This window comes from Entelurus aequoreus, linkage group LG12 (assembly GCF_033978785.1).
Source record: "Entelurus aequoreus isolate RoL-2023_Sb linkage group LG12, RoL_Eaeq_v1.1, whole genome shotgun sequence".
Taxonomy (NCBI): domain Eukaryota; kingdom Metazoa; phylum Chordata; class Actinopteri; order Syngnathiformes; family Syngnathidae; genus Entelurus; species Entelurus aequoreus.
This window is the reverse complement of record NC_084742.1, coordinates 12,833,534-12,857,897: the sequence shown is the minus strand read 5'-3', so window position 1 is coordinate 12,857,897 and position 24,364 is coordinate 12,833,534. Positions and strand designations below refer to the sequence as shown.

Here is a 24,364-nt window from a genome sequence, read left to right as displayed (position 1 = left end):
TCCCTACATAACTCCTAAAAATGCCTTAGGAACAAAACTATTAAATCAACAATATGCTGACTCTTACTGAAATGTTTTAACTTTTTTTTAGGGGCTATAGAACAACCAGATGTTGACCCCCTCCCTCTCCTGCACGTGAGCAAGCAGATGACATAGAACAACAACAAAGTGCTGTTTGGCAGTAGTAGTAGGTCTAGCTCATGTTTCAGGATTTCCAACATGTGCTCCTTCACTGGGGGAAAGCATGACTCACTGCCTCTCTCCGGAGGTGACCTCATGACGTCATGGGGTGGCGGGTGGCGTGAGGACACCGAGCCACAAGCGCGGGCACGCTCAGCTGATGCGTCACATGCGACAAGATTACTTGCAGTAACGACTCAGAGGCGCCATGGCTTGTGAAGGGAAGCAGGAGGGAAAGAAACTGAGCGTGAGCTGACAAAGTGAGGGGGAGGCCAAGAATTTCCTGCCTCCCTCACTCTCTCTTAAGATGACGATGTGTTGCATCAGACCCCGGTAAGCCATGTGACGATGTAATCACAAAACCTCAATGTAGTGTGAGACTATTATCTTGTATGTTCATTGTTAGACAATCTGCCAAGCACAAAACATACATTATGTTTTGAAGACCGTTGTTTGCATACTTGACCATGACGTTTGTGCATGCACATAGTAAAAGACAAATCTTTGTTATTAATTGTATAAACATTTCAGTTTTTTCTTTTTTGTTTGCGTTTCCCTTAAACAACACCACCACCACTAATCATGACAGTTTTTGTGAGGCACAACAAAGACTACTTTGGGACAAATGATGATCCGGAGCCATATATTTTTAGTCTGAATAGACGAAGGATGGTGTACAGGTTTTAGACGCTTTGCGCTAAACAGATGGTGCTTTAGTGAAACCCCAAGCATCATGTAGCAGTATTGCCAAGTGCTGAACAAGATACATTGTACAAACTACTGACATAATAAAACAATCATTTACTGTACAATATCTGCTCTCATTGGGATCTTGACTGATGGGATGTTCAGTATGCAGCTCAGTATGTCAACACTATAGCTGCGGAAGCTAGTGCGTTAGCTCTCTGTGATCACGGCGCTGCTAAAATAGTTTGCCTGTGTTAGTGTTAATAATATCACTAATAATTGGTTAATATTCAGGTCACAAGACGTAAATAGAGTACTTTTGGCAGTTTTTGGATTTTTTTATAGGGCTTTATTGGTGTGATAGTGTACTTCCATTAGCTGCATTGCTAGCCACCTCATACTTGCCGTATTTTAGAAATAAGAATGCATAAAACTAAAGAAAAACGAAGTGTTCTTGTTTTACATAGGGATTGTGAATGACAGGCAAAATTCCAAAAAAGGGCAGTTCCCCTTTAAGATAGCACACCAATACAATATTTGTGAAGATAGCACACCAATACAATATTTGTGACAAAGTCGTTAATTTGGCAGCACTAATCTCTCCCACTATGCCTTTTTATGGGTGTCAGACCAGGTGTGTATGGGCTGATTTAAGATTGTTATGATGCAAAATAACACCTAACAAATAGCGCTTAATCTATCTGTTGGGTGCCGCTTTAAAGGGAAACTGCATTTTTGGGGAGAAGTTTGCCTATCGTTCACAATCTTTATGTGCGACAAGAGCACGTATGTATTTTTTGGGGGATTGTAATTTGTAATACTCTGCTCGTTCTAGGTGGCTAGCAATGTAGCTAACCGGAGCAACACATTCTGCCTCTAAATCACTTAAAGGTATACTGAAATGATTTTTTTTTTTTTAAACGGGGATAGCAGATCTATTCTATGTGTCATACTTGATCATTTCGCGATATTGCCATATTTTTGCTGAAAGGATTTAGTATAGAACAACGACGATAAAGATTGCAAGTTTTGGTATCTGATAAAAAAAAGGCTTGCCCCTACCGGAAGTAGCGTGACGTAGTCAGTTGAACATATACGCAAAGTTCCCTATTGTTTACAATGATGGCCGCATGAAGTGAGAGAGATTCGGACCGAGAAAGCGACAATTTCCCCATTAATTTGAGCGAGGATGAAAGATTTGTGGATGAGTAAAGTGCAAGTGAAGGACTAGTGGGGAGTTGAAGCTATTCAGATAGGGAAGATGCTGTGAGAGCCGGGGGTGACCTGATATTCAGCTGGGAATGACTACAACAGTAAATAAACACAAGACATATATATACTCTATTAGCCACAACACAACCAGGCTTATATTTAATATGCCACAAATTAATCCTGCATAAAAACACCTGCGTGTTTGTTACGCTAGCTCCTAGCTCCTCTGCTAGCTCCTAGCTCCATAGAACACGCCAATACAATTCAAACACCTGATCAACACACACAATCACTCAGCCCAAAAGACCGTTCACCTAACCCAAGGTTCATAAAGCTTATATATTTTTAAAAAGTTACGTACGTGACGCGCACATACGGTCAAGCTATCAAATGTTTAGCAGCCAAGGCTGCATACTCACGGTACCTGATATTCAGCTGGGAATGACTACAACAGTAAATAAACACAAGACATATATATACTCTATTAGCCACAACACAACCAGGCTTATATTTAATATGCCACAAATTAATCCTGCATAAAAACACCTGCGTGTTTGTTACGCTAGCTCCTAGCTCTTCTGCTAGCTCCTAGCTCCATAGAACACGCCAATACAATTCAAACACCTGATCAACACACACAATCACTCAGCCCAAAAGAACGTTCACCTAACCCAAGGTTCATAAAGCTTATATATTTTTAAAAAGTTACGTACGTGACGCGCACATACGGTCAAGCTATCAAATGTTTAGCAGCCAAGGCTGCATACTCACGGTACCTGATATTCAGCTGGGAATGACTACAACAGTAAATAAACACAAGACATATATATACTCTATTAGCCACAACACAACCAGGCTTATATTTAATATGCCACAAATTAATCCTGCATAAAAACACCTGCGTGTTTGTTATGCTAGCTCCTAGCTCCTATGCTAGCTCCTAGCTCCATAGAACACGCCAATACAATTCAAACACCTGATCAACACACACAATCACTCAGCCCAAAAGACCGTTCACCTAACCCAAGGTTCATAAAGCTTATATATTTTAAAAAAGTTACATACATACGCAAAAAAAAGTTGCGCACATACGGTCAAGCGATCAAATGTTTAGAAGCCAAAGCTGCATACTCACAGTAGCACGTCTGCGTCTTTGTCATCCAAATCAAAGTAATCCTGGTAAGAGTCTGTGTTGTCCCAGTTCTCTGCAGGCGTCTGTGTATCGAAGTCAAAAGTCCTCCTGGTTAGAGTCTATGTTATCCGAGTTCTTCCATCTTGATTGCATCTTTCGGGAATGTAAACAAAGAGGCGCCGGCTGTGTACTGTTGTTGCTGACTACGGTCGAAAAATACGTCCATTTCGCACCGACAACTTTCTTCTTTGCTTGCTCAGCTTCCTTCTCCATAATGCAATGAACATGATTGCAACAGATTCACGAACACAGATGTCCAGAATACTGTGGAATTATGAAATGAAAACAGAGCTTTTTCGTATTGGCTTCAATGTGGAAGGCATACCCGTGTTCGCCGGGCTACGTCACGCGCATACGTCATCCTCAGAGGCGTTTCGAACCGGAAGTTTAGCGGCAAATTTAAAATGTCACTTTATAAGTTAACCCGGCCGTATTGGCATGTGTTATAATGTTAAGATTTCATCATTGATATATAAACTATCAGACTGCGTGGTCGGTAGTAGTGGGTTTCAGTAGGCCTTTAAAAATGCATCCAAAAACTACCAACAATACTTAATTTATGCTCCTTAACCTGTATAATAACCAAGCTGTAGAAACGTTATTGTAAGAACACTGAGGTACTATTTTTCTAGTATGGTGACACGTCACCTTGCTACAGCATTAGCCATAACCTATCTTCTACATCAGCAGCTGAATGGCTTTTGAGTTTGTAATGCACAACACAATGTGATAGGACACCAATCTGTACTGACTGAAAAATGTGAACATTCACAATTACAGTATCCGTAAAGTATGTATCCACAATTCATGTTCTGTTTGTACAAAGCTAGCTCGACAGTGTATGTAGTAGTAACAACTAGCACAATGTGCTGCATGTATCATGATCAATATTATAGCGACTTACTCGATGGACAGTTGTCCGTTTGGTCTAGCTGGCCGGAGAAGTTTTCCAGTTGATTTTGGGTAAGCACCCCATTTATGTCGGCATAACTTGGCTCTAAGCTTCACATTTAGACAATCAAATCACATCGGTCCTGACTCTCGAGGCTTCACTCTGCTCTAACGTTTCACCCTCTCTTCATGCTAGCTTCTATAACCAGTAGTTCATTCTCCGTACATTCTGGTTAAAAAATGTATGGTTGTAAATAACCATCTTCGTTTTTTATTACTAAGTCTGCCATGATTAGAACATGTGCGTTTGTTTTTGGAAGTAGGAACACACATTTTTTGACAAAAGTCAAAAGTGCGTTGCTATGGGCACGAAAATAAATGCACCGAAGAAAGAGGTTCTGGTAATGCTTAAAATTTCCTAAATATTGTACATATTACATATTATGAACTTGTCTGTTATTACATTACCTATATGTACTTGCAGTGTGTATATAATATGTTGATGGAGGGCTTTGAAGTTGTTTTAGAGGGCTTTGAAGACTCCAATGGTGACTCCCTTTAAGCTGCATCTCGCAAACCATGTCATGTCTTCAGAATTCCCTCCTAAAAAAAGACAAGTGTTCTTGTCTTGTCTCAATCTCGTAAGATTGAGAACGATGGCAAAATTCCCAAAAATTGCAGTTCCCCTTTAAATACATAAATGTAATTGGATGAGAATGGCAACAGCATCTTCAATGGCATGCAAAGAAGTCCTGGACAGCTCATTTTGACTTGAATCCAAAATGTTTGGGGTGGTTGTAGTGGACTCCTGGTCTAGAGGGACATGTTCAGGAATGTTTGGCACTGCCGAGAGCCAATCTAGATCTCGTTAGAGACTTGCGAGCAGAACTTTCCTTCCTTAGAGCGCTTGGCTCAACGCCGAGCGTCAGCCGCCTCTTTCCTTCTACTTCCTCTCATCAAGGGCCTCCTTCCTGTGTGGCTGAGTGGGCTTATTCATTAACCAGTGGCACTGTGAGAAGGGCTTCATTGTCCTCAGTGATCAGTCAAACAACACAAAAGGCTGGAGGCGGGCATGGCCATTATTTTAAGCACGCGGCACAGCCCACATTAGGGACCCCGGTGTACAATGTAGAAAAGACGAGGACAGGCTAGCGTTACGTGACCCAGAGGCCTCCCATTCCTAAAGTCACTGCTTACACAAACAGTCCAGCTCAAGGCACTGATTCATGTCACATGGGGTTTGATCCACACGCCAGTGACATCACAGTTTGGAGAAGGCCGTTAAAACAACAAAAGCGGATGGCTTTGTTGTTTACAAGGCACTTGAGAGTCTTAACAGCTTAACTGTTTTTACTGCAGGTTGGGTTACTTCCAAGCCCGGAGCGCTTGAACACACGTCTTCGTCTCAAGGTCTCAGGTTCCCGTAAAAAAAACAGAAACTACTACATCGTCCGTCTTGTGCCTGTCAACAAACTCACTGGCTTCAGGAAACGGACAGTTGTTGGTTGTTGGACAACTTAGCAATAGCGTCACATAATAAGTAAATAAATAAATGATAAATGGGTTGTACTTGTATAGCGCTTTTCTACCTTCAAGGTACTCAAAGCGCTTTGACAGTATTTCCACATTTACCCATTCACACACACACAACAAGGTAACTACTATGCACTGCTCTGTTCATATATATATTTGCAGTCAAACCTGTCTACAGCGACCACTCAAGGCAAAACAGCAAAAATGGCCACTAGACAGGTGGCCACTGTTGGAAGGCATTTTGAAAAAGGTTTTGTGGTGGTTGGAGCCACGACGGACTCACACATTGAAGATGGAGACAACAGGAAGCTTTGGATTAGTAAACACAAGGAGGGATGAGACGTTAGTAATGGCGATGATTCTTTGAGACTGTATTTGTCTGGCAGTGAGGAAAAAGGAAATGCTGACCTCAAATCAACACCCATCAACCTAAAAATAAGTCATACCGCTGCCCTGCTAAGGAAGGTAAACACAGCTTTTAACAGCAGTTATACGCCTCACACCTAAATGGACAAACCCGAATTAGTGGTCAACAGTGAGGCTTCCTCTCATCCACTTAACGTAAACACTAAAAAAACCACTCTGCGCAGTCAATCCATTTCGCTTTAGTGCACGACATTGACGGATTACACAATGAACTTGGATGCGCGTTGCGCCCATCAATCACCTCCTCTGTCCCGTCACCGACCCCAATGGACGACACCTAAATCAAGAAGGCCCGCTGAGGGAAGCCCCGCCTGCGATCCCGCTGACGATTCCCACAACATGCAGATGGACTTTGAGGGGGAAAAAAACTAGGAACAATATGGTTATGTATTGTAATAAAGCAAGCAGGGTTTTGTATTTGTCAGATAAACAAAATAAATAATATCAGCACAGACAGAAGCAGCGGTAAGCTTACAAACTTTATTACATCATTATGGGAATGGGCTTAAAATTGTCCCATTGCTACTATTTTCACCATTTTGAATTACTAAGCAGAGGTGCCATAATATTTTAATTGAATTATTTTGTAATTTTTTTAGTCTTGATGCCCAGTTTAAACATGGGGTGTCAAAACTTTTTCCACCAACGGCACATACTGAAAAGTCACAGCATGCAAAGGCCTATCATTTGTTTTTCATTCTGGAAAAAAAAATCTAAAAATAGCCATTACATATATTCAAACAGTGCTTTAGGTGACAGTGTGTTATTTTGTGAATGCTGAAAAACATCCACACACATACAATTCCACACCAAAAGGTCTTCTATAATAATTATTCCTATTATTCCGCCATTTTTGGTCCGTCTTCTTCTCCCTAAGTTTTCACCCGATTGATTCAAGTAACTTTTAACTTTAACCAATTTTGCAGCCGTACGCCTCAGTCTCATAAATTGGCTCTTAACATGTGCTCACTCTTAGCAAGGTAACATTAACATGCCAACTTTTTGTGGCAATTTTGTAAGCGTGTAAGCCTCAGAGTCATATGGTACTTGACTCATTTGAACTGTTAGCTTTAAGTTTGGCTTGTGCACATTCAGCATTCACACGCAATTTGTCCCGAAATCGCATATTCCAGTTAGTTATTAGTATTAAAAAAATATCAGCTTTTTCTCATTACATTAAATTACATCAATTTACTCTTATCTCTTACTGTTTTTTGTTTGATTTTATTTTGACAATACACTGCGGGCCAACAAAACTTGAACAGCTGGCCAGAAACGGACACACACTTCGAACACCTCTACTTTAAATGTACTTGCTGTAAGCCCTGCTGGGATCACGCCGTTTTGCGTGTTTGTAGCTTTAATGCTAATGAACTGTGTTTGTCCATGCCTCTCTATGACAAGAGGCATTATGTACACTTTAGCCAACTATTACATAAACAATGTAACGGTCTATATGTAATAAAGGCCACATGTTACGTACAACAACACAACATTAATATGTACAACAGGAGAACAAACATTGACAGAACTAAATATTAAGATGTGCAGCAAAGCCTGCTCTTATTTTTTAACCAAGTGTTATATTTTTGCACCAAAATACATCCATATCAGGTCATGCTGAATACGTGTGAGGATACACACAGCAGCACATTCTCCCCTGCTCTTATCTGAGCACACAACTGCACGTACTTCAAACATGTACACCGTAACAAAGTCTGATTAGGAAGCCAAACTGATTACTCCGTGTGACCCAATAGGCTTCACACCAGTTGTGACCTGAAAGCCTGGAATAAACTTGCCTGATGTGTGTGTGTGTGTGTGTGTGTGTGTGTGTGTGTGTGTGTGTGTGTGTGTGTGTGTGTGTGTGCCAGTGAACCTAATAATGAAATCCACACACACAATAATGTTGCGTAACCACACACGCAATGAGTCACGAAAGGGAGGACTTAACAGCACGGGCACGCTCACTCAACATGACTAACAAGAGATGTTGGGTGTGAAATTCTGATGGATACTAAAAAAGGACAATAGTGCTAGTGAAAATGTGTAATAATATAGCTGCTTGATGATGAGTAAGTGCTATGATATTCCAGTAATACCACAAATTAGGGCCAGGTCGATAAAGTTATATATCAATATATATTGCGATAGACGTGTAATTGATATCAGTAAAAATGCTTGCGCTAAGACGTGTATTTTTTTGGGTCGAAAGAAACCAGAAAAAAATAAGCATGGTTGGTTGCATGAACAAAGACACTTGCAATCTGGTAACCTAGCAAAACAAGAAGGGATCAGTGAGCAATGGAAGGGACACGCTGAACAGCCAATCGCGGAACGGTATCAACTGTCTTTTTGGCTACACGGTCTTGCTGTCTCGCTGTGTATTCTCTGCATGGAGTGAGAAGAAAAACTAAAAACTAAAGCCTCAGAGAGCAAATAAATTGTGAATAAAACAGGAAACTTCACCTCGACATTATGACAGTGCTTTTTAAATTTTTTCCAAAACGGACAGTAGTCATTTGCCATGCTCATCTTTTCTTTTCAACCCTCGCCCATTTCCTATTCGGATATACAGAAACAAGTAGGAACTAAAAGTGCAGGACTGTATAACTAAAATAAAAAACAAATAAACAGGCTTCCTAAAAATAATAACTTGGTCCAATAATATTAAAATAGTAATTACTGCATAGCATACATTAATTTCCATACCTAAATAGGACTAACAGACCACATTAATAGCTACCTTTATTTGGTAACATTAGTTGTTCTTATTGGGTTTCTCTGTTTACATTTTCATACTTTGCCATATTTTGTTACACTTTACTAAGCATGTCTTACATATTCCTTTTTGCACCTTAATTCAAAGACGTTATTGGGTGTTTATTGTGATTTTAGAATTGTGTTTACATTGATTGTTTTCCATGGTTATGGTGACCTTTCTTTTCCCTTCTGCCTTGATAGTTGAGGGGATTATAATCAGAGGAAGGTTACATTTGAACTACAAATGTTAACATTTACTGTATTTTTCTTCTAGTCTATATTTTCAATAGGTCATACAAATATAAATAATTATCGATAGACTGATATAAAACACCTACACTGTGATACAGTTATCAGTCATATCGCCCAGCTCTGCCACAAATTTACTTTTGACTTTGTAGCATAAATCATTTCAAAACAAGAGTAGTATGAGATGAGCACATATACCGTAATTTCCGGACTATAAGCCGCTACTTTTCCCCCTCGTTCTGGTCCCTGCGGCTTATACAAGGGTGCGGCTTATTTACGGCCTGTTCTTCTCCGACACCGACGAAGAGGATTTCGGTGGTTTTAGTACGCAGGAGGAAGACGATGACACAATGATTAAAGACTGACTTTTCATATACCGGTAGGCTGGTTATTTTCATAACGTACAGGCGAGCACTTTGTATTACTTTGCACTAGGGATGTCCGATAATATCGGCCTGCCGATATTATCGGCCGATAAATGCGTTAAAATGTAATATCGGAAATCATCGGTATCGTTTTTTTTATTATCTGTATCGTTTTTTTTGTGTGTTTTTTTTAAGTTTTTTTTATTAAATCAACATAAAAAACACAAGATACACTTACAATTATTGCACCAACCCAAAAAAACTCCCTCCCCCATTTCTTTCTGTTATCAATATTCTGGTTCCTACATTATATATCAATATATATCAATACAGTCTGCAAGGGATACAGTCCGTAAGCACACATGATTGTGCGTGCTGCTGCTCCACTAATAGTACTAACCTTTAACAGTTAATTTTACTCATGTTCATTCATTACTAGTTTCTATGTAACTGTTTTTATATTGTTTTACTTTCTTTTTTATTCAAGAAAATGTTTTTAATTTAGTTATCTTACTTTATTATTATTTTTAAAAAGTACCTTATCTTCACCATACATGGTTGTCCAAATTAGGCATAATAATGTGTTAATTCCACGACTGCATATATCGGTTGATATCGGTATCAGTTGATATCGGTATCGGTAATTAAAGAGTTGGACAATATCGGAATATCGGATATCGGCAAAAAGCCATTATCGGACATCCCTACTTTGCACCGTTGTATTATTTGTACTCTGCACGAATGCTGTTCGCCATGTCAAAGATGTGAAAGTTTGATTGAATGATTGAAAGATTTATTGTTAATAAATGGGACGCTTTGCGTTCCCAAACAGTCATCTCTGTCCCGACAATCCCCTCCGTGGTAGCAGGAACCCCTATATACTACGCTAATTACACATCAAAACCCTGCGGCTTATAGTCGGGTGCGGCTTATATATGGAGCAATCTGTATTTTCCCCTAAATTTAGCTGGTGCGGCTTATAGTCAGGTGCGGCTTATAGTCCGAAAATTACGGTATATCATCATCATCATCAATCTTTATTGCAGACCTTAAGATCCATTAAGCATATACAAACAGAATATAATACATTAAAAATAAAACAATAAAACATAAAAACAATAAAACATAAAGCCCAAATGTCAGTTTCTGACATACAAAAATGTGTGCCAATGGTTCCACAGTCCAGATGAGTACTTAACAGAACTGCAGCAAGGGTTCGTTATCACAGAGATTATGTCATTTTCAGACTCAGATACCCTACACATGAACTTATACATAAGGTTGCGTAGCAACGTTAAAAAAGTGGGCACCCCAACATTAACAAACATCTCGAGAAAATGCCCAAAAACATGTTTGTGAATGTCTTTCCACTCAACTAATTTACTTTTGACTTTGTAGCATAAATAATTTCAAAACAGGAGTATTTGGCATTTTGAGAGACGAGCACAGTCTATATCAGTCTATCGAGAAAATGTCATAAAACATGTTTGTGAATGTCTTTCCACTCAACTAATTTACTTTTGACTTTGTAGCATAAATAATTTCAAAACAGGAGTATTTGGCATTTTGAGAGACGAGCACAGTCTATATCAGTCTATCGAGAAAATGTCATAAAAAATGTTTGTGAATGTCTTTCCACTCAACCAAAAACTAACACGCAGTTCATATTTGGACCAGAGGGGGCGCCTTCAGCCATGTGCATGGCAAGAAGGGGGATTTAAATTTCTCAAGCTGTCAATCAAAAGGGCGACAATAACAAGGTCCTTGTTCTCAAACGTTGCCTTTCAAGTCGAAACAAAACAAAACATTATTGACCTATTGTTTAAAAAATTGCTACAAAATAACACGTTTTGAGAGGACGTTTGAAGAGCATTAACGAGCCCCCCGTAACAATGCGTCAGTAAGTAGAAGGAGAAGTTGCTTGAGGAGGGAAATATATTTTAAAGTACAGCGACAGCACCTTAAATAACATCGGCGTCAGAAAAAGGGTCATGTTTAAATGAGTTAGAGATATTGAAATATGAATATAAGAATATAAGTGGTTTAGCTAAACACGCCGCCTTTGTAGACGACGAGCACTTACATTACACTGACAACAGCTCGACGATACAGAATCGGCTCATAAAACTAGTTACTTTCTTTGACATGTATCTCATTTACAGGCAAAAATATAAGGAACGCGTACTGTCGTTTCGGTATAGATTCATTCTGACGAAATGCAAGGTGATTTGGAGGAAAAGAAGCCCACTGTCTCAAATAAAGTGGCGTCAATAGAAGGTTTAAAGACCCCGTCGCCAGTTGTTAGCTAAGCTAGCCTAGCCACCGGTCCACAGCCAAGAGAACCGTCGCCTTTCTCACACAAACCCTGAATGTTTATGGCCTCGAACCGACCTCGCAGCCGAGGAAAGACCCCTCCCGACATACCTGCCGTGGAACCAGTCCTTGCAGATGTCGCACTCGATCATAAACCGGCTCACGTCGTAGGGCTGCCGGCAGACACAGTACAGCGGGGCCGCCGCCATCTTGCTACTGTCCCCAAACAACGCAGGGACGACGAGGGGCGGAGATTGGAGCCCGGTGGCCGGAAATAGCCGAAGTGGGAGCCGAGCACTCGCCAACCATCCGGGCCATTCGAGCGAACCCCTCATCTTACGTCACTCTCCGAATGTCTTTTTTGCGCAATAGCGACACGCCTTTTCCAACGTAGGACTGACACAATGATTAATGCATACACGTATTATAAAATATGACATCTTACAACAAATATTTTAGGTTCTTAACAGAAATGTGAGTATATTTCATCTAAAAAAGTTATTTACTTTCTTGTTGTGTCTCATTACACCCAAGCAAGCAAGGCAAAAAGCCCATAAAGACCCCCGAGCACAACAATGTCACCCCCTTGCTACGTCACCACGGAGCGTGTCTGTCACGCCCTACGTGCTCACGCAGTGAATAGCAATGGGGACCACCGTGAACCCACAGCTTGATCTAAAAAAAGTGACAGCACCCATCCCCCATTCAGCAATCTGCGCAGCCCTGCACGGGCGTGCATGCAAGAAAGCTGGCTGCAATCATGCATCGCTGCACAGAGAAGACATGTCTATATTACATGTCATACTTTCTTCAATGTTGCTTCCGAGCCTGCAAACAACCGAAGGCTGCAGTGGTTCAATCTTAAGTGTCCACGTCTTTGACACTCTGGTGCAACTTTTTAAACACACTTTTCTTGAAGGTATACATTTGAAAACGCACTTTAGATCATCTGAAAGCAAAGACTCACATCCGCATCAGAAAAGCATGTTTTTGGTTGTTGTTGCACAAAATCACTTTTTCGCATTCATTGATGCAATTCCTGGCTGCTACATTCCTTTAAAACAACCCGACTCTCTTTAAAAGGCAAACGAAGCACAATTGGACACGCATGGCCTCGCATTCCTTCCAATTGCATCATCCGTGTAGCAGCGCCACCTTGGGGGCGAGCTGTGGAACGCTTTTTTAATGTATTTAAATTTTTTTAATTTTATAAACCTTTATTTATAAATTGCAACATTTACAAACAATTGAGAACTAATAATCAAAACAAGTACAACAAAAGTACAAAACAGCGCCAGGGGGTTGTAAACTCAATAAAGTAACTAAAATATAATGAAAATATATATATATATATATATATATATAAAAAAAAAAAATAAATAAAATATATATATATATATATATATATATATATATATATATATATATATATATATATATATATATATATATATATATATATATATAACAAATTGCAAAGCCATAGGCTCACACAAGTTCAGTAAATAATTTAAATTTGGAACACAGCATCATCGTTTTCACAGCTTTTTGGTTGTTAGAGGTGGAGAGTGTTTTAACGTAGAGTTCTAGTTAAGCTGCGGAACGCTTCAACGTAATGTACCTACAGCGATGACGTCACGACGCAGCCATGACAACACGGAAGCGAGTTCCGCCCACTACACTGCCCACTATCACGGAGCATAAATAGTCGCACGATTTGATTTGGATTTGGTTTAATAAGACGTTAATAACTCAGTAAATGCTGCCGTGACCGTGGTGGACTAGCGTGGGAATAAAGGTTAGTTGTATGTGTTTTTGAAACAAAACACGGCTTTATGGCGGACAGCAAACATACATTATAGATATTGAGTGAACTTCAAAGAAAAAAAATGGGTGCAGCATTTAATTTCATGTGTGTGTGATTCCTTATGTTTTTATTTGGAATACTATTACAAACGATACAAAAAGTGGCCACTAGGTGTCGCCACAACAATTAAAATTTAACTTCAATTTAAAGAACATATAAATCCAATCCACACGGATGATAAAAAAATATGTTAATGTTTTTCATACCTACCATTGTTCTTCGTTTAAGTCCCTGGATATTTTCCACCATTCCAATATCGGTATTGGCCAATACTCAAGGCTCCAATTTCGGTATCGTATTGCCACTAGTAGTCTAATAATGCTGACTATTAGGAGAATATCAAAATGTGGTGCAGTGCAGTTATACAACAAAAAGGAAGTTTTGTAAATATCTGGACATTTAATAATGATTGGTACTTTTTGGGGTATAGAGATCCAATTTGAATTAAATACAGGTTGAGCCAAAAGTAGGTACAAACGTTTTAAATCAAACAATATTTTTTATTATGTTTAATGTTATACAAATAGTTGATATTAAAATTCCTGTACCTTATTAAAATAAAATCTTACACATTTTTAAAGAAATCATGAATTTAAAACAAATATTTAAAATGTTTTTTTAGATCTATATTTTTGCCTGAAATGAATATTTTACCATTTTGAAATATTTAACTATTATAAATATCCATACATTATTTACATTTTAGGTAAAAAACAACAACATTTGCCCATATTTTCCGCTCGGGATGGTTCCTGCTGGCCCCACTATGGACTGGACTTTCGCTGATGTGTTGGATCCGCTGTGGACTGGACTTTCACAATATTATGTCAGACCCACTCGACATCCATTGCTTTCGGTCTCCCCTAGAGGGGAGGGGGAGGGGGGGGTTACCCACATATGCGGTCCTCTCCAAGGTTTCTCATAGTCATTCACATTGATGTCCCACTGGGGTGAGTTTTCCTTGCCCGTATGTGGGCTCTGTACCGAGGATGTCGTTGTGGCTTGTACAGCCCTTTGAGACACTTATGATTTAGGGCTATATAAATAAACATTGATTGATTGATTGATTGATATTCAATCAAAAAATATTTATAAAGCCCTTAATCGCAGGTGCCTTGAAGGGCTGCAAAAAATACAAATCGTCAACATTTTTGGGATATTTCATTTTAATGTAAGAGATGTAATATACAGTCTATAATCTGGCCCCCTCAGTGTTGACCGCCATGCAGGTTGGGACCACTCTGCTGTGCCCTGCTGGATGAAAGAAAAAAACTGACTACTTGTAGAATATTGCAAATAATAGGTGTATGAATGAACATTTCATCATAAATTCTGCCGAGCAACAAGTGGCAAACAAGTCCACTCATAACGTGTGCGTTCCGGATGTAAGAAAAAACACTAGTTGACGCATGTTCCTTCTCTAAACACAAGAGGGCAGCATTTCTCCATGTTGATCGCTACTGCTAAGGCTGACTTTTTTGTCCTTGCAGTAAACATTTGACGTGTTTTTGTCATATTTTTTGTTTGTTACTCCATTATACATTATTTTTCCTAAGATGTTTTTTTTTTTATATTAAATTAAAACATTTCAATGTCCAATTATTTTGCAGGCATATGATACACTGGCAGTTATTCAACATTACTGCAAAGTCAAACAGGACATGTAAGTCCTTCATTTTTCAAAGGGCAGAAAAAACATTTTGAATTCATATTTATATACATATTTTCTGACTTTTTGTTTGCTCAAATTTCTTAATCAACTTCAGTCCTAAACAAAAATACCAAACATGCAATGTTATTTTTTACATGTTAACAATTTGAAGGCCTTTTGATCAAATTACGTCAACTTTCAATTAGTATAACGTTTATGCATTTAGAATTTAAACCTGGTATTTTTGTTTAGGACTGAAATTTCAGAGAAAAAACCCCCCCAAAAAACCTTAATGTTTTTACACCCTTAACTTACGGTCTTTTGTGTCTTATTTGGCATTGAAGATGATAAAAATGTAAATATCACCACATGTTTACATGAATTGGACTACAATAAAGTTTAAAAAATACAAACTTTTGTGTAAGAAATATAGTATAAAACAATACAATGTAGTACAACTACAATAGTTTTATGATGTAATGTAATAATAGTTTAGAGCAAACTTCTACAGTACATCCTTCCAGCTGCTTCTCTATATTTTTATAGATAAACATCCTTGGTTAGTGTTATTGACTACAAATGACCAGTGAGACACTCGTACTGCTTCACCAAGTTGGCTAGCGACACGCTCCATCATGGTTTTGATGTTTTCTTTTTTCAACTCAATGAATGGTATCCATTTCTTCTTCCCAGCACTATTCTTCACACTCCCTTTCTTCATTCAAATGCTTGGAAAAACAAACTTATGTCCATCTCTAGCTATAAGCTAATGCTAGGGAGTAAGATCGGATGTTCTGCTCGGATCTTACGGGGTTTAATGCTACATTTGTTACGCCATCAACTATTGCAAGGAGGCTCGTATAGTGCAAAAAACTTGTAAGATGGCACCCTTGTCATCTTAGTGGTGCCAAATTACCACGATGTGTGCAAATTAGCGTGTTAAATATTTATCTAAAAATATTAAAATAAAATATATGCATTTGTAATATTCTTTATAACGTTTTGGATACATTTTACTTCTCAGAGCAATGCAATTAACTTCTACTTGAGTATTCTTGTGAAGAGGAAACACTACTTTTACTTTTACAGTTTCATTCTGCTCGCTACATTTATTTATGTCATCGTCACATTTGTTTATAATTTATTGATTATTGCTTGCAAAGACAAATTCATTTGGTTTGTTAAAACATTTCCTCCAGCAGACACAATGGAGCGAAATTACTGTCAAAACCCCACAAACACACACAAAAAACATGGTTCTACTCGGCCCAACGATTTACAAGTTAAAAAAAAAATTTCTTCAATTAAAAAAAGATTTGCAAGTAAGAAAAAAAAAATATTTTCTGCAAGTAAAACAATTAACAAGTAATTTTTTTTTCTTCAATTAAAAAAACAATTTGCAAGTAAAAAAACCCCTATCTTCTGCAAGTTAAAAAAAACAGATTTGCGAGTAAAAAACTATTTTCTTCAATTAAAAAACTAATCCATGTAAATAACAAAATAATTTTGTGCGAGTAAAAATATGATTTGCAAGTATAAGAACATATTTCCTCAATTAAAAAAGCGATTAGCAAGAATGAAACAATTATCTTAAATTAAAAAAACGCTTCGAAGGTCAAAAAAAATTGTTTTCTTCAATTAGAAAAAAACGATTCGCAGGTATAAAAACAATTTTCTTCCATTAAAAAAACATTTTGTCAGTATAAAAACTGTTTTCTTCAATAAAAAAAAAGATTCTCAAGTATAAAAACTTTTCCTCATTTAAAAAAAAAGATTTGCAAGTATTAAAAACAGTTTTTTTCCAATTAAAAAAACAATTCGCAAGTGTAAAAACTGTTTCTTCCATTAAAAAAAAAACGATTTGCAGGTATATAAACTGTTTTCTTCAATTAAGAAAAGTATAAAAACAACTTTCAATTAAAAAAACAATTTAAAGTTTTCTTCAAGTTAAATATTTTGACAGTAATATTCCACCCTGAGCGATCTACACATTTGCACTTAGAGCACCCGTAATTAGCACTCTATGACAAGAGGTGGTGTTGCTGAGTCAATCTAAGGCTGTCAGAGCTATTGTTATTTGCGCATGGTGCCGTCCGCCAAAAATAACTAAGAAGAAGCAGGGTGGGGAGTAAAATGGCAACAGGAGAGAGGGGAAACAAGCTCCACCTGTAAGTTAACATATTTATTTTACTATCCCCTCTTTAAAAATCACGCAATGTTTTTTATGAAGGCCTCCATGTTGGTATGCTGTCTGGTCAACTGCCAAGACAAGAGAGATAGCCTTAAATTGATGCAGCAGCACCACCTGTCGTTGTAGAGTGCTAATTACAGGTGATCTGCACGCAAGTGTGTGGATTGCGCAGGGGGGAATATTACTGCCAAAAGTTTTAACTTGAAGAAAATTGTTTTTATACTTGCGAATTGTTGGGCATTAGTAAAAAACATTTTGTGTGTTTGTGGACTTTTGGCAGTCATTCCACTCTAGGGACACGGTCACATGACTCTTTCACCAATTCCACGTAAGCACGAGTGACATTTGACTCCATTTCCCCGATCAAAAGGAGCTTGGCAGTCACATGACTGCTCTCATGCTACACACTGTAAAAAGTGACCAGACGTAAAAAAAAACTAAACAAAAAAAACAACAACATTTATATCATGCGCTGTCATCTGTTGCATAAGAAATGTTCGCATTTAATTAAGACGATAAGACCTCCACTTCCAATTATAGAAAACATGTTACAGTAAGTTGTATATTTTTAGCTGCGCATATGCTAACATTAGCACTGTTATAACACGACTGTAAAATATAATGTAGTAGTAGTACATGCTGTAGTAAGATTTGAATGACTACTTTTTACTTTTACTTGGGTGACACTACTCTCTAAACATGGGTGTCCAGTCTTTTTGAGTTGGGGGCCGAAAGCCGACTGCATGTAAAGTAACAATATATATATATACATATACACATACATTGACTATACATATATATATGTGTATGCAAGTATAGATAAATATACTATACATATACATATACTGTATATATACATACTGTATATATATATATATAGTCAAGGTTTCTGTGGTTTATCTGTTATACAGTGCTCAATACCGGGGTAGAGCAGAATATACGTTAGGTCAGGAAAAAACACAGAGGCTATATCATCCCTACAAGCCTGTTTCGCAGGTTTCCCTGCTTGTAAGGGGATTTTATTGAATTTATTCAATTTTATTGAATTTATTCAATAAAACCCTGACGAGCAGGGAAACATGCCAAACAGGCTTGTAGGGATGATATAGCCGCTGTTTTTTCCTGACCTAACGTATATGTGTATACATATACTGTATATATACACACACACACACACACCGGAATATAAAATGTATATATAATTAATAATAAGCACGATTCACTTTAGCCACCAGATGGCAGTAGAGTGTTGGCTATCTTAAAATGTGTTTTGTTTTGCAGGCCATGTGCATCCCTTCCCTACTGGAGCGGGGAGCAAGAAAAAAAGGGTAGTGGACAGCAGACATGCACGCTCTGGTCTGGTTTATTTCACACTTGAATGAAGCACGGAGCAGACGCGCTCAAACATCAGATGGAATTAGATGAAGTAATTGCTCGCGTTTGTCGTCACCGACGACGCTAACGAGGAGTTTGGCCATCAACACACGAGATCACCGCAGCTACGAGCTCGGGATCAAAACACACACCACTGGTGGTGACAATTAAGAGGGCGAGCCCTCGGAAATAGACTTTGCATAAATATTTTGTACCTCTTTTTTTTTTCTGAATGGCTCATCACAGTTTTACCTATGAAAGAGAAAGAAATGCAGGTTAGACGCCTTCAGAGCAAACTCCCTTTTTTGAACGAACGCTCAACTATTTACACAGCTTCCAAATCAAGAACACGTCAGAAGCAGGTCCTGGCCAACGAGTAGTACAAACAAGTTAATGGAGGCGTCCCTCAGGGATGTGTACTTAGCCCCTTTGCTCTTCCTCAAGACTGACCAGCTCAAGATGATTGGGCGTTGAAAAGGTCGTGTGCTTAATTTAGGCGGTGGGGGGGAAACAGGAAGTAGTTGTCAGAAAAAGGTGGCCTCGCTCGGTTATTGACACCAACTGTCGCGGCACTGAGCTTTGAGCCAAGTACAAAGATGAAAAAGTAGTAAACGCAGTGTCAGTACAAACCGCTGTACAAAGAGCGGCGGGATCGACGATCAGGGGGTCGGCGTCCGCGCAGACGATGCTTCCATCTTGAAAAAGGCAGTAGAGTACGAGCACAAGAAGACGTGCAGATATCCAAATCACCTGAAAGACAACTTGGGTATCCTCTGGTTTAAAAAAAAAAAAAAAAAAAAAAAAGTCCTCAGTTGACGCGTTTCAAGTAAAAGAAGCAGAAGGCAAGTATGTAGTTACCATGACGACGGCGAGAAATAGTTGCATATCTTAAGAGAGGGAAACAAGGTATCGAATCGATAACACTTTTTTTTTCTTTGTGGACGACTTTTGGTGCTTCTGTGTCATCCTGACAACCCCGCCATCCCCTCCTCCTTACACGCCCCCCCCTCCTTCACCCAAGCCCCTCCCCCGCTTGTCCACGTTTCACGCGAAAAGTCCGGCGGCAGGAAGACTCGTCAGTTGGTCAAGGTGCTGGACGCGCGGAAGTAGGAGAGGAACTTGAAGCACAGGCTGACCACAAAGTACCAGATGTTCCTGGCCATCTGCGAGCGGGCGATGAAGACCCTCCAGATGAAGACCACCAGCACGGTGTTGAAGGTGTAGCGGATGTTCCTCAGCCTGTAAGACGCCATCAAAGAAGCACAAATGAAAACCCCCACAAAGGTATGCCAAAGTTGAAGTGTCAGCGATTTGGCGAGACATTTCGAATAAATGAACTTTTCTACATATATATTAAATATTTATTTTTAATAAGAAACATTCTAAAACTCAATAGAAATATTGTTACCAGTATTCAACATTTTGAAAATATTTAAACATGTACCGTATTCCTCGGACTATACACCGCTACTTTTTCCCCAACGCTTTGAGCCCTTCGGCTTATAAAACGATGTATTTTCTTTCGCTAACAGCCATAATTATTTGTGTTCAACAAACATATTACACCGACAGAGACACTGAAAAGGTGTGTTATTGTTTGTGCTATGGCGACATCTTTTAGACGAGTTCGCTTACTGGAGGTGCTGCGGGTTGAAAACGTACTTCCCGTTTCATGCATTGAACTGGAAGTAAAGCCGTCCATTGCGTTCCCGCTCAAAAGGATTCATTATTCATCACTCCAAGCAACATTTGTAACAATATAACTAAAACAATTCATATTTGCTCAACTGTCCCATGTGTGATGTCTGTTGGAGTGTTTTCATGCATGTTTGTATGTGCTATCGTGATATAATCAATCTTGTGTCGTTATCATTAGCATATATGCTAACAAGTTTACAAGTGTCTGTGTTAGTATTATGAACTTACAATGGCATTCTTTTTGTATTGTTTCACTTTCGTAAATTCACACAAATGTCACTGTGGAGTTATTGTGTCCGTTTAGCTGATTGGAGAGCAAGCTTCCCGGCTAGTTTTGTTTGATCAGCCGTTTTACTGCCCTGTGGCAGGCACCGTTTGGAAACAATTAAGGTTTGTACGTAAGTATGCATTTACAAAATCTTTCCTGCCGGTATATATCTGCAGCGAGTGTCCGCCCTGAGATCGGTAGGTTGTGAGTTCAAACCCCGGCCGAGTCATACCAAAGACTATAACAATGGGACTCATTACCTCCCTGCTTGGCACTTAGCATCAAGGGTTGGAATTGGGGGGTTAAATCACCAAAAATGATTCCCGGACGCGGCCACCGCTGCTGCCCACTGCTCCCCTCATCTCCCAGGGGGTGATCAAGGGTGATGGGTCAAATGCAGAGAATAATTTCGCCACACCTAGTGTGTGTGTGACAATCATTGGTACTTTAACTTTTTAACTTAACTTAATATATGTAAAAATATGTTTTTCTTCTAAAATATGGTGGGTGCGGCTTAAATACACTCTGTAGCCCAGAAAATATGGTATATGGGGAAAAATGTGTCTTTTTTTATGCAATTAAACAACAGGATTTGCAACCAAAAAAAGATTGTCAAACAATATGTTCTCACACAATAAAATGTATATATATATACAGTATATATACACACACACTACCGTTCAAAAGTTTGTGGTCACATTGAAATGTCCTCATTTTTGAAGGAAAAGCACTGTACTTTTCAATGAAGATAACTTTAAACTAGTCTTAACTTTAAAGAAATACACTCTATACATTGCTAATGTGGTAAATGACTATTCTAGCTGCAAATGTCTGGTTTTTGGTGCAATATCTACATAGGTGTATAGAGGCCCATTTCCAGCAACTATCACTCCAGTGTTCTAATGGTACAATGTGTTTGCTCATTGGCTCAGAAGGCTAATTGATGATTAGGAAACCCTTGTGCAATCATGTTCACACATCTGAAAAGAGTTTAGCTCGTTACAGAAGCTACAAAACTGACCTTCCTTTGAGCAGTTTGAGTTTCTGGAGCATCACATTTGTGGGGTCAGTTAAACGCTCAAAATGGCCAGAAAAAGAGAACTTTCATCTGAAACTCGACAGTCTATTCTTGTTCTTAGAAATAAAGGCTATTCCACAAAATTGTTTGGGTGACCCCAAACTTTTGAACGGTAGTGTATATATACACACACTACTCAAAGCAATGTTTCACAGTTTAAATTGCAGCAATTACGTTATGAGACATTGATGGCAGACTAGAGTTCACGACTTGTTATAGGCCAGCAGAGGGCGCAGTTAAGTCAGACTACTTTAAATAGTCAACAGAAGCAGGTTTATACAATTATTAATTTTATGGTAAATATGTCAATACACTATATTCCCCATTGTTTTTTTTAAAAGAAGATAGTTACTGTTTAATTATTTGGGGGAAATGTCATTTAAAAATCTTTATATTTTTAAATGTCCATTCTTGTACTCTAATCTTACTAAAAGTGCAATGCATATTGAATATTTTTATTTTTCTACATGACAAACTTCCTCGCCAACTTACTTCCTGAGGTGCTGCCTGGCGGCGGGAATGTCAGACATGTCCTCGTTCAGGACGTACTTCTTGGTGCCGATGCAGTAGTTCTCAATGTACTCGGGCCAGTTGAGCTGGCGCACGTCAAAGTTGAACGTCTGCGAGACACAACACACAAACAACAAGACGGTTGACGCTTGAGAAGATCATCCTTTTGGAACAAAGCCACGAAATTCCACTTGGATTCACAAGGTGGGGCAACACAAGTGTCAAGACACTTGCAGTGTCAAATTTGAGGGTGAAAAACACACTGAATATTCATAGAAAATGTGCAGTAAAAGTGTTTGAATATGTGCTTAAAATTGTACCAATTTAAGATAACTGAATAAACAAACAATTATTTGTGAGGACTGCTTACTGAAGTATCTTGAGGCCGCCTCCGAATTTGTTTGTGTTTTTATCAACATTTCAACTCTTTCGCATTATTAAATGTAAAAAAAAAAAAAAAAAAGGGATCCCAGGCCTCACGTTGGGCACCCCTGGTTTAAAGTATCGGTTTTTAAGTAATAATGTAAAATAACTTATTTTGTATGTACATGTTTGTATAGATTAAACCTAACTGTGGTATGTGCACGCACGCACGCACGCACACACACACATGTATATATATCTATATATACACACGCACACACTTATAAATAGATGTACATTATATTAATATAATGAATATATAATTGGATATTAAGAGTATGTGAAAGTTGGACTACTACCTTGTTTACTTCCGTGACAACCTCAAAGTTTTGTAATCAACCAGAAATATCAAGCAGCTAAAATGTGCCAAACATAGGTAAGTGTAGACATAGCATTTTGCATTTTTTCCATCATGCTTTGTAGGGAATGGGTGTGATTCTGAATTTTTTTTATGGTGCTTGGACGTTTTTGTATAATATCCTCAAATTGTGTTGTGTGTGACCATGTCTGTTGGCATTTTGGGTTGGTTTTATTTTTTATTTTTTTTTGCACCATGACTAGGGAAGGTTGTTTGCATTAGGTCAGGGTTTGGCAACCGTTTTCACCCAAAGAACCATTCTGGCCAGTTTCCACCAAATCAAAACCCACTTGGCGCCACAAAACCTATTTGATCCTACATATAGGGTGCCCTTTAACGTATCGTCACATTTTTTTCCTGTCCTGTTCTTCTCTCTCCCCGTATTTTGCATGTTCTTTTGTTACTGGTTTCTTTAGTAGTTTTTCCCTATAGTTTCCCTGTAGGTAAAGACCAACACCTGTCGCCACCTGACAATTAGCCAAGATCCAACTTTGCTGGATTTCTGTTTTATGTTGTCACCAGTTTTAGGCAAATTACTTAGAATAATAAATTATAGTTAATACAGCGATTGACTTTGCTTTGCTCTTGCGGACCCCTGCATTAGGTCAAATAATGTAAATTCTGCGCTGAGTTTCATCCAAAGCATACGTGGTCATAGACCTGAATCACTCATTCTGTCCACAAGATGGCGAAATAGCAGCATATAAAATGTATATTAAAATGAAATCTCCCTGCAGCTGGATTCCTTATTACACTCATGTGGTCCGCATACTGGTTACTGTGAAAAAGGCAGTGTGGCACTCTTATAACATCTATTAAAAAAAGACTTACGAAAAATGTATTTCCATTCATTTGTTTTAGTACGAATCATGCATCAAATTAAATTAAAGTTTGATTAAAAAAGTATGAATATAGTTTAGCATACATAAAGTGTTTTATAATGTAGGGGTAGGTGGGTAATGCGGGCCTCCCAAAAAATTCTGCTTAGGACATTAATAACAGCACAGCAAGCAAAGTAAGAATAAAAAAAACTGCATTGAAAACAGCTGCAAAAATGTAATGTGCAGAAGCAAAAAATATATGATTGCACATTTTAAGTACACTAGGGAAGAAAGTGCTGAGAAAGGGCTCAGCG

At 38.5% G+C, this 24,364-nt stretch overlaps 2 protein-coding genes across 7 annotated transcripts in view; both read right to left on the bottom strand.

The window, feature by feature from the left end:
* The window catches only part of kdm7aa (lysine (K)-specific demethylase 7Aa), a 33,718-nt gene extending 20,807 nt beyond the window's left edge, over nucleotides 1-12,911 (bottom strand). For 2 of the 3 annotated variants that reach the window (XM_062064752.1, XM_062064753.1), the window contains exon 1: nucleotides 11,923-12,078. In XM_062064752.1, coding sequence (XP_061920736.1) covers nucleotides 11,923-12,020 — 98 coding nt within the window. In that variant the 5' untranslated portion in view covers nucleotides 12,021-12,078. Of the gene's footprint in view, nucleotides 1-11,922; nucleotides 12,079-12,778 lie in introns of those variants that run through there. The other variant, XM_062064754.1, reaches the window with a different exon arrangement.
* Nucleotides 12,912-14,827: 1,916 nt separating this feature from the next.
* The window catches only part of si:dkey-97m3.1 (fatty acyl-CoA reductase 1), a 41,547-nt gene continuing 32,010 nt past the window's right edge, over nucleotides 14,828-24,364 (bottom strand). Inside the window, exons 10-13 of one of the 4 annotated variants that reach the window (XM_062064749.1) lie at nucleotides 22,431-22,558; nucleotides 20,031-20,133; nucleotides 19,110-19,146; nucleotides 14,828-14,932 (exon numbers count right to left, since the gene is read on the bottom strand). In XM_062064749.1, the coding sequence (XP_061920733.1) occupies nucleotides 19,135-19,146; nucleotides 20,031-20,133; nucleotides 22,431-22,558 (243 nt within the window). In that variant the 3' untranslated portion in view covers nucleotides 14,828-14,932; nucleotides 19,110-19,134. Of the gene's footprint in view, nucleotides 14,933-19,109; nucleotides 19,147-19,677; nucleotides 20,134-22,430; nucleotides 22,559-24,364 lie in introns of those variants that run through there. The other 3 variants (XM_062064750.1, XM_062064751.1, XM_062064748.1) reach the window with 3 other exon arrangements.